The sequence below is a fragment of the Cyrtonyx montezumae genome, unplaced genomic scaffold, assembly GCF_038088225.1.
Source record: "Cyrtonyx montezumae isolate F1298 unplaced genomic scaffold, pur_monq_1.0 scaffold_45, whole genome shotgun sequence".
In the NCBI taxonomy this organism is placed as follows: domain Eukaryota; kingdom Metazoa; phylum Chordata; class Aves; order Galliformes; family Odontophoridae; genus Cyrtonyx; species Cyrtonyx montezumae.
This window is the reverse complement of record NW_027072051.1, coordinates 374,870-391,027: the sequence shown is the minus strand read 5'-3', so window position 1 is coordinate 391,027 and position 16,158 is coordinate 374,870. Positions and strand designations below refer to the sequence as shown.

The window sequence follows — 16,158 nt, the reverse complement described above, 5'->3', positions numbered from 1 at the left end:
ACTCAAACTCTTTTTTGGACTCATCACTCCAAAAAAAAAACCCTTACACCTCAATTTGCTCCTCAGTTTGATCTTCTGGATTCCTACTACCCTTTCCAGCCCCAAAGGTTTACAAGCACACAAGCTTGCAGAGATATGCAAGCACCTGCAAGAAGCAGCGGGGACATCTGCACGACACACGTGTGCTGAGAAGCACCAGTCTCAGCCCGCAGACACAACGAGCACGGCCCACGTGTGGCCTCGACAGGAGCTGTGCTGGACTGGGAGACGCTGCCAGGAGCAGCCCTGGGAGGCAGTGCTCGTTGGGAAACAGTCCCCAGAAGCACTCACGCTTTGGCCATTGCCATGTTTGGTTTGGAAAGACATTGTGCTACAGGAGCCTGTTTAAATGGCACTTCCTAAACATTCCCAGCCAGCAAGGCCAACCAGCAAAGACAATTTGGTGTCATAAACAACCCAAAGAGCCAAGGATGTGTTCCCGTGCCTGAAATGGGCGGAAGGCTCAGTCGTGGTGTCTCTGACGCTGCTCTGGTGCCAGCTGTGTTGCAATGCTGGCCAGCAGACACAAGAAGGTGGGCTGCTCTGAATGCTCCCATCTGCCTTGCGGTGCAGCGCGAGGCAGAACTGCAGCATCACTGCCCTGCTCATACACGTGCCACTCTGCAAGCTCACCTCAACGCATAGCAACACCAAGCAAGCCAGAATCAACTGGGAAACCAAGCCCAGACAGCAGCTTAGAGTCAGCACCAAACAGCAGCCCCCCCAGACCTTGCCCATACCAACCCCACAGCCACAGGGGCCCTGAGCTGTCCTCACCACCAGGATCCTCCGTGGGTCTCTCACACAGCCCCTGCTCGGGGAACAGCATCCAAACCCAAAGGGTCCTTGCAGATCTTTGTCCAAGCAAAGAGAGGCAGCTGAGTTGGACCCTGGGATGGTGGAGGGACTGCTGAGATGGTGCTCATCAGATCACAGCACACAGATCAAGAGGGTCTGACCCTCCCCCACGCAGGGAGCACACAGAAACCAAGGGGAGGAGTTGGTGCGGGTTATTTATAACCCTCCGTGTATTTAGTCACAGGTTCACATGCCTCCTTGTGTCATTAGGGCTCATTTGCCCGTGCAGGGCAATGCCAAAAGATGCTGCTAATTACCTAATTGCCTGTCCTGCCCCCAGTGTGCACCAGTGCCACCCGTGTCAGCGCTGGCAGTCGGTACTGCCCCCAGAAAGCGCTCCCAGCTCACTGCATCCACGGCAGAATTCCCGCTGTCGTAATGCTGACCACAAATACAGCACCTGGAGAGCAGTGGTCTCAGAAAGCAGACAATGTCTAACGTAACACCTGCTGAGAATTGAGGCTGTGACCAGGATTTATTGCCAGCTCACTCATCTTAGGGGCACTGCACTCTGTGCTGAAGCACAGTACGACAAGGAGCTCCTGGGCTGTGCAGACCAAGGCTGAGCTAAGCACATCATGGGTACCCACCACGGTTATCTGTTGCAGTACCCATCAAGGACAGACGTGAAGCTCACGCAGGGCAGAAAATTAAGAGATAGCATTCATCTTGAGAAGAAACTTCGATCTGTTCTCCTTCTTGCTGGGCACTGGCAATGTGCAGGTGCTGCTGCCTGGGGCAGCTGCGGCAATGGAAATCCACCCGTGGCAGCGGGGCTGGGGCTCCCAGGCAGGTCCGTGAATGCACATCGTGCGATGGGTCCCCAGAATGGCCCTCTGTGACTAAAGGCAGCGTGTCCAGGCTGTGCCTGCTGCACCCACATCAAGGAGGGACTGCTGGAAGGCCATGCAGGCAGCAGCACGATGCCCAGGCGTTCCTTCGAGCTGTACACGGATGCCTTCTCGCCCCCACACAGCCCACAAGAGCTCACCCTTTGCACCAACAGCTTTCCTCTGCCCCCCCGTGCACCCACTCGCTTGCGCTGTCTGGCATGCAGTGTGGTCTGCCCATGTTCTAATGCACTTTCAAAGGCGTCGGGGAAACCTTTTATTCTTTACCGTTGGGGTGAATGGAAAAGGGTTGGGACATTTTTGTGCTTTGAATAAAGGAGAGGGGGGTCACCAACTCGACGGGATTGAGAAACCTGGCAAAAGAAGTGTCAAAGCAGGTGGGGCAAGCTGCACCCAGAGGCACAAAGCAGTCCCAGCCCAGGGATTCAGGGCCGGCCCAGCACCCTGAATGGAGCTTGGGACCCTCCCTGTCTCCACTCTGCTGACAAAGCGGGACAAGGGAGGCAGTTCCTAAAGCAAAGAAAGTTTGAATTCCTCCAGCCCATTACCTCATGGCAGTAAATCTTCCACCTCTCTTTCCCAGTCACTGGTGAAGCCTGTCTATTGTCTAGGGAGCCCGGCTGTCTGCCCCAGCACAAAAGGGAGAACAATCAGTGGGCTTGAGAAACACAGGATGGAAGAATAAAGCAGGGAAAGGGCCAAGGAGAGCTGGGTGGGGAGGAGATCCCCAAGAGGCAGCTCCAGCCGTGGGTCTGCCTGGCTTCAGGAGGCATCCAGCCTTGCCTGCCTCGGGCAGGTGTTACTGAGGTCAGCACAGTGCTGGGGAGGGATGGGGGCTCTGCGTGGAGGTGGGGATGCTGTGCCCACTGCCTCGTGTGATTCAGACTCCTCTGCCTGGTTTGAGTGGTGCTGACCTTCGACACAGGGCTTGAGGTGTTTGCGTGGTAATCCAGGGAACGCTTTGGGTTTCGAATCCCTTCCCACTCGGGATGTGGCCGCGCTCCTTGAGGTGCGGGCAGACACCTTCCCATGGTTGGGATGGTTGCTGGCAGCCTGATCCTGCATAAAGCACCTTGGAGCCTTGGCCTGCCTTGTTCCGGATCCTTTCCCTGCCTGTAGGGTGGAAGGTGGCAGTCCTTCATGACACGGAGCCTTCCCCAAGAGCCCAAGCTGGTTCAGTGCTCCCATTCGGCTCCAGCCTGATCTTTTTTATTCATCTTGTGCAGTTCAAACACGCAAAACATTTCTGGAGAAAACTGGTGGTTGTGTCATTTGCCCCCTGTGTTTTGGACTCAGCTTTGGAGCATTAGTCTTCCATTGCCCCAGCAGACTGAGGCACAGAGAGAGACAAAGCCCTTTTCTATGCTGTGCCTTAGAGCATGGCTTAACTCCCATGGGCCACCAGTACGTGGAACACTGGGAAGGGAATCAAGGCCACAAAGGGATGTGCTAACCCACACTATTGTGGGGAATGATGGGTGATGGACTGATGGAGACCTCAGTCGTGTTAGCAGACTCCACAGGTGCTGGGCAGATGTTCTTCACTCACTCATTCAGTATCTTGAGCTGCCACAACCGAAGGCCGATGGTCCTGCAGGACCTCTGAGCGGTCCCCACCCTGCTTCTGGTGGTCAGCTGGGCTGGGTCAAGCTTCCTTTGATGGGTGGGGTGTGTGAAATGAAGCTGAGGATGTGACCACAACCTCTTCATTTGACAGTGCCCCAGCAGAGAGCAGCACAGAGTTAGGTTCCCGTGTCCCCATCTGGCATTGCTCTTCTCAGTGCTTGAAATGTGAAGAGAAGCCTGGGCTGGAGATGGGGATTTGGCCACAGAATTAGGCAATCCCAGCATCTAGACCTCTGAGCCTCTCACATGGAAACCAGTGTTATGCCCTGAGGACAAGAGAGTGACATGGACGCTCAGCTGTCAATGGAAACTGCTTTTAGATTTTGAAACTTTGCCTCTGTTGGAGAGCTAATGTCTTGTGCCTGCTCTGGTCTCCTTACAGGAGATATCCGTGCTGCTGGAGATCGAGCATGTCCCACGTGCCACCATGGGATGAGCCGAGGTGGCCATGGAGAGGGCACAAAGTGCTACGTGGGCTCATGGGAGGTGCTTTGTTCTTCCTTCTCACCTTCCTTGGGACACCAGAGATGCCCATCTCTGGCCTTCAAACATCTTGCTTGCAGAACGATTCAAATACTCATTAATCTTAAAAGAGATATCAGATTCTCATGGCAACCACCTCAGTGTGCTGCAGTTCCCTTCGAGCAATGGCTGAACAGATCCGACCCATCTCCAGAGTGCAGACCAACCTTTGCAAACAGATTTGAAAAGCATCGTCCTGACTATATTGCTGCTCACTCCTCCAGAGGAACCTCAGACCAAGAGCTGCGAGGGCATGAGATCTGTGACACCGAGTCCTGGATTCCGGCTGTGAGAGGTGGCCCGTGGTCTCTGCTGCTGCTCGGTGTCAGGGCTTCCTGGGCACGGAGGAGCAGGTGTGGGATTTCTGAGCGAAGCTGGTGGCTGTTTGTTCTGCCAGTGCTCAGGGGAACAGGCCCCGGCGTGTGTTCTTGGTAAATAAATGAGATTACATCAAGAATACACCCAACTCCTATAATTTACTTTTCATCTTAACAAAACCAGCCCGTCGTGACTCTGGATATTGCCTGCTTGCTTGGGCAAAAGGGTTAACAATGAACAGTATTGGGTTTCTTTTGTTTGCTTTCTGAATTTTGAGCCTTAAGAAGCTCAGGAAATCCCTTTTTCAAACGGGAGAGCCTCACTTCATGGTGTGAGCCCAAGAGCTGGTGTTTTGCTAACAGCTCTGAGAAGTGTGAGGGTCTGCCATTCCCACCCGCTGCACAGGGACTGCCACCTGCGCTCCTGTAATCGGTGCTTGCCCGGTTCCTCACCAACCAGTCATTCAAATAATGACCTGGGACACCAATATCATCTTCATGGACACAATAGCTGGCACTTCTCAGTCTGGTGAGGATGGGACTTGGGAAGTCCTGGAGACAGCCAAGGGAGGGAGGAGCTCTGAGCACCCAATGGAGCTGTGGCTGTCGCTGTTTGCTGCAGGGAGAGGGACCACACAGCCTAGAAATCCTGCAAAGGCGAGTGGGATGGGGGAACTGCCATCAGTGGGGGAGCTTTGAAATGTTTGATCCCCCCGGTTCCAGCATGCTGCTGTCTATCTGTGGGATGATCTGCTGGTCCCTCCCTTCACAGACCCTTGAGACGTTTGGAAACAAGCAAGACAGGGTTTGTGGAGCCCCTGCTGCTGAGCCACAAACCATCCAGGCAGCAAAAGGTAAGGGCACATTGCTGCCCGATCACCTCCAACACATCCACCTCAGCAGAAAAGCTTCTGAACTCCGACCGCACGTTTTCTGGCCCTTGGCCAGAGCTGTCAGAGCTGTGATTTCAGCAGAAAGTGCCTTTTCTCCAAAGGCAGCAGCCCCTGGCTCTGCAGGGTTTCAGCTGCTGCCCGGGCTGAGCCTGCAGGAAGGCTGAGGGCTTGGCGGCAGCAGCGCAGCTCCCATCCATGCCAGACCATCCTTCCGTTCAGTCTGAGTCTTCAAAGGAGTCTGCGCTATTAATTTTGCTGTCTTCCCTACCACAAGCTGTAAATCTCCTGACAGCAGCGAGAGGAAAGCAGCGAGCCCAGCTCCCTGCACACAGGAGGATGCTCCCTGCGGCCGCCCCAAGGAGAGAGCTCCAGGGCACTGCTCAGCTCATCTTCCTGCAGGACATCCTGCAGCCTCCTCCTGCTCCCAGCCCGCTCCTCCTGCTCACGGGGTGTCATCTCTCAGCATCTCCCCCTCAAAACTCACTCCCCCATTGCAGCAGCCCTGCTGGCTGCTGTGGTTGGAGCGGAGCATCTTCCGGAGAGCTCATGGCCCACGCTGCAAGAGCAGGACTTGGTTTTTTTTTTTCTGCTCTGTACTCACTAGACAAAAATGTCACAGCTTTTCCCACTTTTTCTGTTGAGCTTCCAGCATTCACCACAAAGCTCTGTCCCTTCTCACCCACATGAGGCCCTGCAAAGCACCTCCCAGCATCAGCACCTGCAGGGCCACCAGAGCCAGCTGCTGCCACTGCACAGAGTCAAAACAGCTTCAGGAGGAGCGAAATGGAAAGGTCCCCTTGCTGCCAAGAGCCCCTCCGAGCAAAGAGCTCTGGAGGTAAATCTTAAGAAACAGAAAATCAGCAGTTCCCTGCGCTGTCCTCTGTCCCAACACGGAGAATTAACTCAGTGCCATCCACAGTGCTGTGCAGTCACTGCCTCCTGCTCTGCTCACTCCTCGCTGTGCTGGGACCACCCACCACAAAAAGCAGCACAGTGTGATGGGCTTCTGGTCGGGAAAAGGTTCTGCTTCATCTGCTGAGCTGATGGGATGACAAAGCAAAGCTTGGTGGACTGATGCCCGTTTCTTCCAACGATCTGTGGAGGCAGAGGCTGCAAAACTCAGAACATGGCTCAGTTTGCGCAGTACCCCTTGGATGACATTGTCCTTCCTCCAAACTGACACTCTCAAACACATTGAATTGCTTGAAATCCCGAGACAAAACACGGTCCCCAACCCAGAACAAAGTCCCCGTTCTTCAGCTTGTGAGGGCTGCTGGAACAATTCCTCCTGGGATGATTTCTTTTCTGGTTCTCCACACTGTGTCCATCCCCACCTATGAAATTCACTGAGGAGAATACAGGAACTGGTGAGAGGTACAGCGTCGGTTTTCCACACAGAAAATGCACTTCCAGCGTTGGCATCCTCATCACACCGCAGTCACCCTGGGCCCGCTGGGAGCCCCGTTTGCAGGGCTGTGAGCTGCAGGTGCTTCAGGGTTTGTGTCACCGTGAGGATGAGCAGGGCTGTGTCCCAGCCAGGAGCTCCGGTTGAGGGCTGGAAGACGCCAGTCAACGCGTCACGACTCAGCTTTTCCAGTGGAAATCTGAGACATCCTGGCAGAGATCACGATGTTCTGAAGGAAATGTTCAATTTGAGGAGAAAAATGCATTTTTCCATTAACAAAGCCCTGAAAGAGAAACTCCTCTCTCCCTCTCCCATGGGCAGGCGTCAGCCCGCGGCGCTCAGAGCACCGTCTGAGAATGTGATGGCAGCAGCACGTGTTTTGGGGCCAGCTCTCCTGCGGGCACTGCAGCCTGCACTGCACCGCACCGCAGTACCCAGCAACGCTCCACGGCCACGAGGGCACCATCACACGGGAGCTGTGCTCAGCAGATGTCCGTCAGAGGATCTCTGGTGTGGGATGGACTGAGCGGGAGGGAGCAGGGAACGTGCAGTGAAGCTCATGTGAAGTGAGTGTGGTCGTGGCAGGGTAAGGGAAGGGGGGACGTGTCGGTGGGAGCTGATGATGTGCTCCGTGTCACTCTCGTGGTGGGGCCACCGGCCGTGGTTTCCCCCGCTGATCCTGCACAGTGAGGGCACACGGCACCCACCGTGGGCTTAAAACCCGCAGCGAGGACAAAGTGCTTTCCAGTGTGAACGCTGGCAGAAGGAGCACAGGGGGAGAGGTGGCAAAAGGAACATTTTCCTAAGCTCCCAAAGTCAAAGGCGCGTGGAACTGGCTGGGGCAGTGAGGCAGGACCTGCTGGGCTGAGCAGGAGTGAGGGCTCGGGGCAGCGCGCAGAGCCCATTCCCCACTTCAGACATCTCCTCTCCCATCTCTTTTCCAGGCTCTGGAGCTTGAGCCCCATAGACCACGCTGTGGTGCAGGAGGTGCTGCAGACCTCTGGTCCTTTCTAACCGCGGTTTTCAGTGAAGGTGGCTGCAGGAAGCACGGCCGCCGCCCTTGATCCCGGAGATCAGATTGCAGCTCGGGCATTCACAGAGCTGCCCCTCCGAAGTCGTGTGATTCAGGAAGAGTATCCTCAAAGGATAAAAAGGGAATGCTGGAGCAGAGGCAGATGCTCTGAGTATGCCCTTTGGCCCAGCTAACACAGCTTGCAAAAAACTGAAAACAATAAAACGAAAATAATTCTGTTCGTTTTATTATTTTTTTTTAGAGATGTGTTAGATTCCTTTTATAATAATAATAACCCAGGACAACAGCATTATTCTTGCTGTGGGATGGGAAGCAACCTGAGCAGACGGTGAGATCAGACGCAGCGGATCGGGGCCGTCACAGACGATGTCCCAAATTACAGAGATGAAATTCGGACGGCGCTTCCTCCGAATCCCTGCGCTCCTTCCCCTCCCCGGGGGTGATGGAAATGAACCCTGAGAGATCACAGACTTGGCCACGCCAGAGACAGTTACTGGGCTTCAGCGTTTTATTAGCTTCATTAACTTTTATCACCAATTAATTAAAGACTTCACCAAATGATGTTCTCATTCCTGGAATTACTGACAGTGGGGACGTTTGGGCCTCACCGCCTTTGGGATGCCTACAGCACTCATCTATGTCTGAGCCACACCTTGGGCTGCCTCTGTGATGCCACGAAGCACAGCTCCTCACTGCGATCCGTTGTCCAGCTCAGCTCTTCTTATCACATCACTTCTGCCTGCTGTGATTCCCAACTAAAGTCCATCTTTGGGAAACACGTTGTGTCCTGCTGGTAACAAAGGAGCTCTTCACTGCAGTGTATTCACTTTAAGGTGATGGGTAAATAAAGACAAGAAGCTCTGGGGTGCTGTTCAGGCTGGTGGTATTTGAGGGACTTTGGGTACGTATTACCCTGCTTGCAAAATTTCCATAGCATTATTCTGTTCACTTATCTGTGCAGCTCCCTGGACAGACAAGTCGAGGTCTATCAGTGCTTTCCCTCTCTGTCCCATTAAATTACAGAGGTGCAGACTGGGCCAGGCTGAGCACCAGGATTACAGTCCCATCTGGAAAAATCAAAGGAAGTCTTTAAAGCCCAGCCAGATTTTCATTGTCAGGAGCCTCCAACTCCATCAAAGGAGAGACAGTCTAGACAAAACACCTACAAACCTCACTCTGAAAAACTGAACCACTGTGGTTTTTTGGGAGGGTGAGGGGGCTTTCACAATTTCTGTTCAGATCAACCAAATGAATTACACCTTCCCTGCTTTGAGCTCTTTCACTCTTTCATGAATCCCCATGAAGATACTTCTGAAAAACCACTCCCCACCTTCTGGTCTATTTGGTGATCCTCTGGAGCATGAAATCCCAAAGTTATCGGATTCTGAGGAGACTCGCAGGCAGCATTTCATCACTTTGGGAGTAACCCACATTGGAGAACTCCTGGGGACCCTCTCCTCCTTCTCCCTCATTCCATCAAACGCCAAAAAGAAGTCTAGGACACGCGATGCAGATCGAGTCATAGAAGCAGGGAATGGCTTGGGGTGGAAAGGACCTCAGAGCTCACATAGTTCCAACCCCCACATTGCCAGAGACAAGCCCAGGGATGTCACACAGCTCCCTTCCCATGCCAGCACACTGGCATCCTTTGGGCCAACTAGAGCTGCCTATAGCCTTCTCTCTCTCATTTCAATAGGCATGGCTTCTCTAAGGAGTACCCCAGTCCTGGGGAGCTCATCTCCAATAGCACTACAGCTACTTGGTAAATAATGAGAGGCTCTATTGCCATCCCAAAAGCTTCCTGCCCTCAGCAGCAAACAGCTCCTCAGGAGCTGCCCTCGCACCCCTCCACGCTCCCTGCCTGGAGCACTCATCTGCCTTTCCCGTGTCAGAGATCTTATTTCTTTCTGCAAAAACACTCTGCTTCCATTTTGTTCTGCGGTTGCTTTAGTGGAGAAGCTCAAAGCCTACTGCTGGTGGCAGTGCTATGGGCGGTGATGTCACACTCCAGCAGTGTGCTTCAAATCCCCCCACCCCCCTCTATTTTCATTCTCTTGACAGATATTATCCAGTGCCAAACTACTTTAGCTGGAAGCAAAGATGTGCGGGGTTAGGAAGCAGGTACAGGTCAAAGAGTTGGAGAGCAGTACCTGGAATGAGCAAATTACCAGAGACAGAGCTGGTGAGACAGACTCATCTCTAAATAGATCTGTCTCCACATTTTTGTAGGAGGCAGCAGAGCCAAAGGAATGTGCAGTCTGCACACATCAGTAGTAATGAATTGTTCCATTGTGACACTTAATGGGAAGAAGGTTCATTAATTACAAGGAGTTTCTAAACGGTGGGGGGTTTAGTGTGGCTATGGCCAAGATCTCTGGGCAAGCCCAACGTTCCCTGATGCTCTCCCAGATTGGGAAATCGTGAGCAGAGCTTGTGCAAACCTCCCACCTCTGGCTGCCATACGCTGGACCAGAGCCTGCGTGCTCTGTGCTGCTTACACTCAGCTCCCAGTGCTGCCCCACTGCCCCTTCCTCGGTGCTGCTGGGGGAATTCATGCAGGGCAGCAAAGACACAGCCTTTCCATCCCTCCTCCCACAGCCCCAGGCAGGGCACTGACCCTGACACTGACCCCATGAGGAAGAGGGGTCCCCAGCAGCCACGTTTGCTCCCAGCTCCCCATGGCTGCAGGATGTGGAAACCTTTTCCCACTGCAGAGCTCACACTCCGGGTCCGCTCCCTTCTGGATGTGGGGTTGACCCCAGCACCTGTGGCCCCATCTCCTGGGAGAAAGGAGTGAAGTGTGTGGGGCACATCTGGAAACCAGATGCCCTGCAGGTGACTCAGTGGCACTCCCTCTGCTCATGCACTTCACCTGTCCTGTCCAGACAAGTTGCAGCAGCGTGAGCAACAACTGAAAGCCAACAATATCCCAAGATGACAACACCTGAGAGCCCATGCTGCCAGGATATGTCTGCAGGAATCGGCCCTTTCTGAGGGAAAGTGTGGTGGGCACTGTCCAAGGAATTCAAAGCACACAATGGAATTCATTCCCTCAAATGGAGAAGGCCCTCGAAGCGGAGGTACAGAGACCACAGAGAGCTCCAGGTCCCCGAGGATACACCTTTTCTGCCCCGTTCCTCATCCTGGGCTCCTGACCCAGTGCTGAGCACTCGGTTCCCTGCACTCCATCTCCTGAGTGGGGGTGGGTGCTCCCGGCATCTCTCCCATAGCTCTCAATCTCACAGCAAAGAAACCTGGAGCTCTGCTCTGGGCTATGGAAATGAGCAGTCCCAGCCCTGGGGCACCCCCTCACTGGGGTCCCATATCCTCCTGCCAGGAGAACACCAAGTCACGGGACACCAAAGGCACCTGTGGGTCCACCTGTGGGCCTGGTGGCCCTTCCAGAGCACAGAACGGGGTCAGCTGGGAGAGCACAGGGCACCTCCGAAGCTTTCTGACGGCACCAAGCCTGACCTGAGACATGAAGTTTCCCAGCCATTCCCTCATAGCTCCTAGGCAGAAGAATGTGATAATTAGTCATTAATTATTGTCTGGAACTGGGAAAAGTCGTGGTACATATGGGCCCTGCCCTACAGGGCTTGTGCTGCAACCAGCGGTGTGGGACTGTGGGAAAGGAGCATGTGGGGAAGCTGTAGGATGGGAGTATTCCCCCCTTGCTGCTAAAATGTGAGCAGCGTGGCCAGGGAGGTCACTTAAATGGTGAGAGGATTGGGAGTAAGGTGAACGAACTGGACAAGTCAGAAGCTGAGCTCTGCTGTCCCCACATGCAGTGCCACGGCTGCCTGCCCCCCTGCCCCACACAGACAAATCCCAGGCTGAATCTTCCTTACGACACTTCCTATATTTCAATGTCTTTTGGTGCTACTTTCATCTCCAATCCACAAATCGCAGCCCTATAATAATAATAGTAGTAATAATAATAGCAATAATAACAGCGATAATAATAATACCTTCTGCAGGTACATAGCACCTTTCATCCAAGGATCTAAGTCACAATTACAGCCCCACACATTCCTGTACATTACAGCCCTATAATTCCAAGACTCCTCAAGTATCCAGACTTCAAAGGGAGCGTGGATTTCCCCTGCAGCCCAGTCAGTGCCCAACACGTCACAGAGGTGTTTCGAAGGTGTCTTGGCAGGAGCTGGGGAGAGGCAGGAGAGCTCTGAGGCCAAAAGCAGCCTTCGTGGATCCCTTCCTCCCCTGTCCCGGCCACTCTGTTCCCCATGGGAGGTCGTGGGACGTGGGGGTGTTTCCACGGGGGGCTGTGTGTGCGTGCAGGGGGTGCAGGCAGGCAGGAATGGCACTGCGATGGGGGAGGGGCCACACTGGGGCTGAGCTGGGTGACATCCAGGCCCAGAACCCACAGCGGTGAATTCACCCAACGTTTCTGCTCCACTGAAAGGGGGGGGGGAGTGGAGGCGGTGCTGTTTTCGGTGAAAGCTCCTATTGTAAAAGGGCTGAGAGATCTTCAGGTAACCCCAGAGTACTCCTTTTGGGGTCAGAGCAAAACGTCTCAGGGACACCCAAAACAAACATGTTATGGTTTGGTTTGGTTTTAATGGCATGGGAAACCTGAAAAGAAAATGAATGTACTTGTTTAACGCAAACCAAGCCTTCCTCCTCCTCTTTTCTTCTCGGTTTAGTCAAAGAGGTGAAGTCGCTGCTACTGACGTGCTCAGAGCACAGCCTGCACACAGCAGGTCCGCTCCCAGAGCAGCGGCTGCCGCTCTAAACGCCAATGCCTCTCCCGCAGGATTCACACACGCGGTCACGAGCACCTGCTGTGCTGGGGTTGGGAAGTGCCCAGGACTGAGAGGTCTCTCGAAGCAGTCCCGTATGGGATGCGATGACAGCCAGAGCCATCCCTACAGCGGTGACAGCCCCGGGAAGGCAGCGGGTGCCTCCCAGCCCCGGGGATGAAGCGCTCCGCCCCGCACAGCCGCGGCCCTCCCACCCTCACTCGGCAGAAATGTTCCTCTGCGCGGCCCCGCCGGGCGATGCGCGGCCCCGCTCGGGCCCCACTTTCCATCTGAACGAGGGGCAGCGTTACCACTTGGTGCCCCACGGGGATGCTGAGAGCTGGAGTCCGTTCTGTCCCCCCGGAGTCCCTCCGCAGTGGGACCCGAGGTCGCCCACAGCCCTCGAATGGGGGCGCGGGGAGGTGGCAGTGGGGCCGCGGGGGTCCCACAGCCCCACGCAGCCCCACGCAGCCCCGAGGATGTGCCGTGCTTCCCTCTCCACCCTCCTGCTGCTCCCTGACCCAGGCAGGTGCAGAGAGGGAGAGGCGTTCGCCGCTCCATCGCTGCCTTTTGGCACCGGAGCCTCTGCCAGAATCAAAGCGCTTTTCAAAGCAAACCCTAAACTCCTTTAATCGCCAGCGAGAGCTCCTCCTGCGCAGATCTAAGGGCCATGAGCTCAGTGTTTTCGTTGCCCCGGGCAGATTTATGAGCTTATTCTTCACGGAAGGGAGGGAGAGAGGGGAGGCTGTGGAGTATTGCTTAGCCCGGGGGGCGGGCAGGGAGGAGTGGGGGTTGGGTAGGTGGGAGGAGGGCGGGAGGGGGGACGACTCCACGGGCTTTGGATGCGGGCAAGGACCGCGATGCTGAGACCCGGAGCGCGGGGAGGAGGGACGGCAGTTCCCTGCAGTGCCGCGTCCTCGTGCAGCTCCGTGCTGCCCTCATCCGCGCGCTCCTCATCCCTTACACCCCTCATCCCGTCACCCCCGGTCCCTTACGCCCCTCATCCCGTCACCCCCGGTCCCTTACGCCCCTCATCCCGTCACCCCCGGTCCCTTACGCCCCTCATCCCGTCCAGCCGCTCCCGACAATCCCCGGCAGCTGCTCAGGGAGGGGCTGCGGAGCGCTGACTGCGGAACCGGGGCCGCATTTGGGATGGGGCAGCGCTCCGCCGAGAAGGGGACACCCGCTGACACCCGGTGCCCCAGAACGACTCTGAGAAAAACACAGCCGTGGAAAGTGGGGAAGGGCTCAGCGGTCCCCTCCGGCACCGCGGCCGGATCAATGAGCCACAGCGGAGCCCGGAATGGGGCACTGCGGCCACGCAGGAGAGCACCGCTGGTCCCAGACTGATGTAGCCGATGGTACTGAGAGGCAAAAAGGAGCAGAGCTTGTGACGGAGGAGCTGGGAGATGGGGAGGAAGGAGGAGACGGGGTCAGCCCCCGAGATCCGGCAGGTTTCCACCTGGTTGGAAATTCAGCCGTCGGCAGTTCCCTTCCTCTCAGCCCACGGCAAAGAGCCAACGAATCAATGCGAGGTATCGAACAACAACGACGGAATCAACACATTGTGTTTTAGAAACGTCGGGATGCTCCGCTTTGATAACTCCGTTAAACGGCCGGCGGGGAAACGCGCCGCGAGCAGGTGAAAACAGGGAGATGGGAACTTCAGAGGAGCTGCCGAGAAGTGGGAGCGCTGAAATGATCTCTCTCTACTTCGTCTGTTCCATCAACACTGATCTGCTCAAATTTAGCATTGCTCTTCCACTGAAGTGAAGCGTTCCTCGGGGAAACCATCCCATCCCAGAGCTCCCGGAGCAGCTCTGGGGCTGAGCGCACTGCTGCAGCCCCACTGCTCTGCCCCAAACAACGCAGGTCTCTTTTCATCCCCGAGCCCCCTCCCCAGGGCTGGCACCGGGCATAGGGGTGGAGGGGGCCGGGATGCCCACCGAGGGCGTCGAGCTCGCTGCCATCCTCCCCAGACCCCCGTCAGCCCCCCGAGCAGCAGTGCTGGCCCCGGAAAGCAGAGCTGTGACATGTGGCACGCTGCTGTCGGGCCGTGCCGGCTCCAGGCTGCGCAGCTCCGCTCTTTGGGGCCGGGGCGGGCTCCGGGCTCTCCGGACGCCTCATGGGGCAGAGCCGAACCCCGCACCCGCGGGCGGTGCCGCGGTGTCCCCGCACCGCGTACAGTCCGCTGTCACGGGCGCCACCGCGTGCGCGGCGCCGGCGGAGGTGGCAGCCCCCAAATCCCCCCCCGCTCCAAACCCGGAGCATCATAAGTTCATAAGTTCATCGCTCAGCGCCGGAGCGCTCCCCGTCCCCGCTCCACCCCCCAACCCCGGGGTACGGGGACGCGGGCAGCGCTGCCCGGGGCTCCCAGCGCTGGGGAACCTCGTGGCCAAATGCTCCGCTCTGCCGTGGAAATGCAGCTTGCCTCGCACAGCTCTCCCCTTGCGCTCCGTGAGCTCGGAGTGCTGAACTCCGCCGGAGGAACAGCTGCACGCCAGGACCGGCCCTGGATGCCACGTCTGGACCGCTGCCCCCTCTCACGGGGAGCAGCTTCCATCAGCAGCACGCGTGGATGGGAAAAGCACGGTGCTGACCGACCTGCCGCACCGCGCGCTGCTGAGACGAGCACCAAGCATCCTCCGCGGGGCGCGACAGCGACCACCAGTGCGTCCCCTCCCCCTGGTCAAAGCGTGGGATCCTTCCACGCCACGGGACATCACCGAGCCCAGCTCTGGGGCTCGGGAAGGATCCTCCCCAGTCTCTGCGGGAGCGGAATCCTCTGGAGTATTCATACCCGAGGGGACGGGAGACACTGAGACCATAAGGAACTTCTAAATCCATCCAGAAAAGGAAAAGGAAAGAAAAAAAAGGGAGCGAGGGGGCACCTAAAACTGCTGCAGGACCTTAACACTTATCTCAAAGAGGCAATTTGGGCACAGCTGATGGCCAACCCAAAAGCCGTGAGTTACCGCACCCGTGGAAGTGACAGGAGGGATCCCGGAGCAGCGGGCGGTCACTGCTCCGCATCAGAGCTCCGCTGCGCTCTCGGACAATCCGGGTCCACCCCCAGAGCGGTTCCGATGCGCTGCGATCCGGAGCGAAGCGCGCAGAGCATCGCGGTGTAAACAGCGGAGGGGCGCGGGGAGGTAACGGGGGGGAGGGGGGATTTCTGCCTTCGCGTGGCAGCTCCTGGAAGAACTGCTGCCTTTCTTCATTTCATTTTTGTTTCCTATTTCCAGAGGAAATTTAATTTGGCCAACCCTGGCGCAAAGCTCCGAAGACGGAGGGTCGGGAGAAAGCGGCGCAAAGGGAAAAAGCAGCAACCCGGGCTGTACTTACAGGTAGGCGGTCAGAGGGCTCGGGGCGGAGGGGACCTCGGTCAGCCCCAGCTCGGAGCAGTCCACCGACAGCGCGATGCCGTCCTGCTCGCAGTGACACTGCGCCGGGCACGAGGTCGCGGTGCCCGGCTCCGCCGCCCGGCCGCGGGCAGAACACGCCAGCAGGACGCCCCAGAAGATGAAGCTCTCCATCCTCAGCTCGCTGCGAGGGGTGGGGAGCCGGGGGTTGGGTGGGGGTGCTCGGCACCGCACCGAGGGGACACCCCGGGGCGCTCCGTCACCGCGCGCCCGACCTGCGGCTCTGGGGAGGGCGGTGAGGACGCAGCCGGGGAAGGGAAGGCATTGTTGGGTGATTTTGGTTATTGGGTTTCAAGGGCTGGGCAGGGGCGTGAGGCGCTCCGATGGGAGGAGTCAAACCCTCCGCTCTTTCTCTCTCTCTCTCTTCGAGCTGGCAGGAATTTCATTCAAAGGGAAGAGAGAGGGGGGGGAGGAAAAAATAAAAAGAGA

General features: G+C 56.6%; 1 protein-coding gene across 1 annotated transcript in view; it reads right to left on the bottom strand.

Moving 5' to 3' along the window:
* LGR6 (leucine rich repeat containing G protein-coupled receptor 6) overlaps positions 1 to 15,843 on the bottom strand; it is a 56,231-nt gene extending 40,388 nt beyond the window's left edge. Inside the window, exon 1 of the mRNA XM_065747544.1 lies at positions 15,653 to 15,843. Coding sequence (XP_065603616.1) covers positions 15,653 to 15,843 — 191 coding nt within the window. The remainder of the gene's footprint in view (positions 1 to 15,652) is intronic.
* Between the last annotated feature and the right edge of the window lie 315 nt (positions 15,844 to 16,158).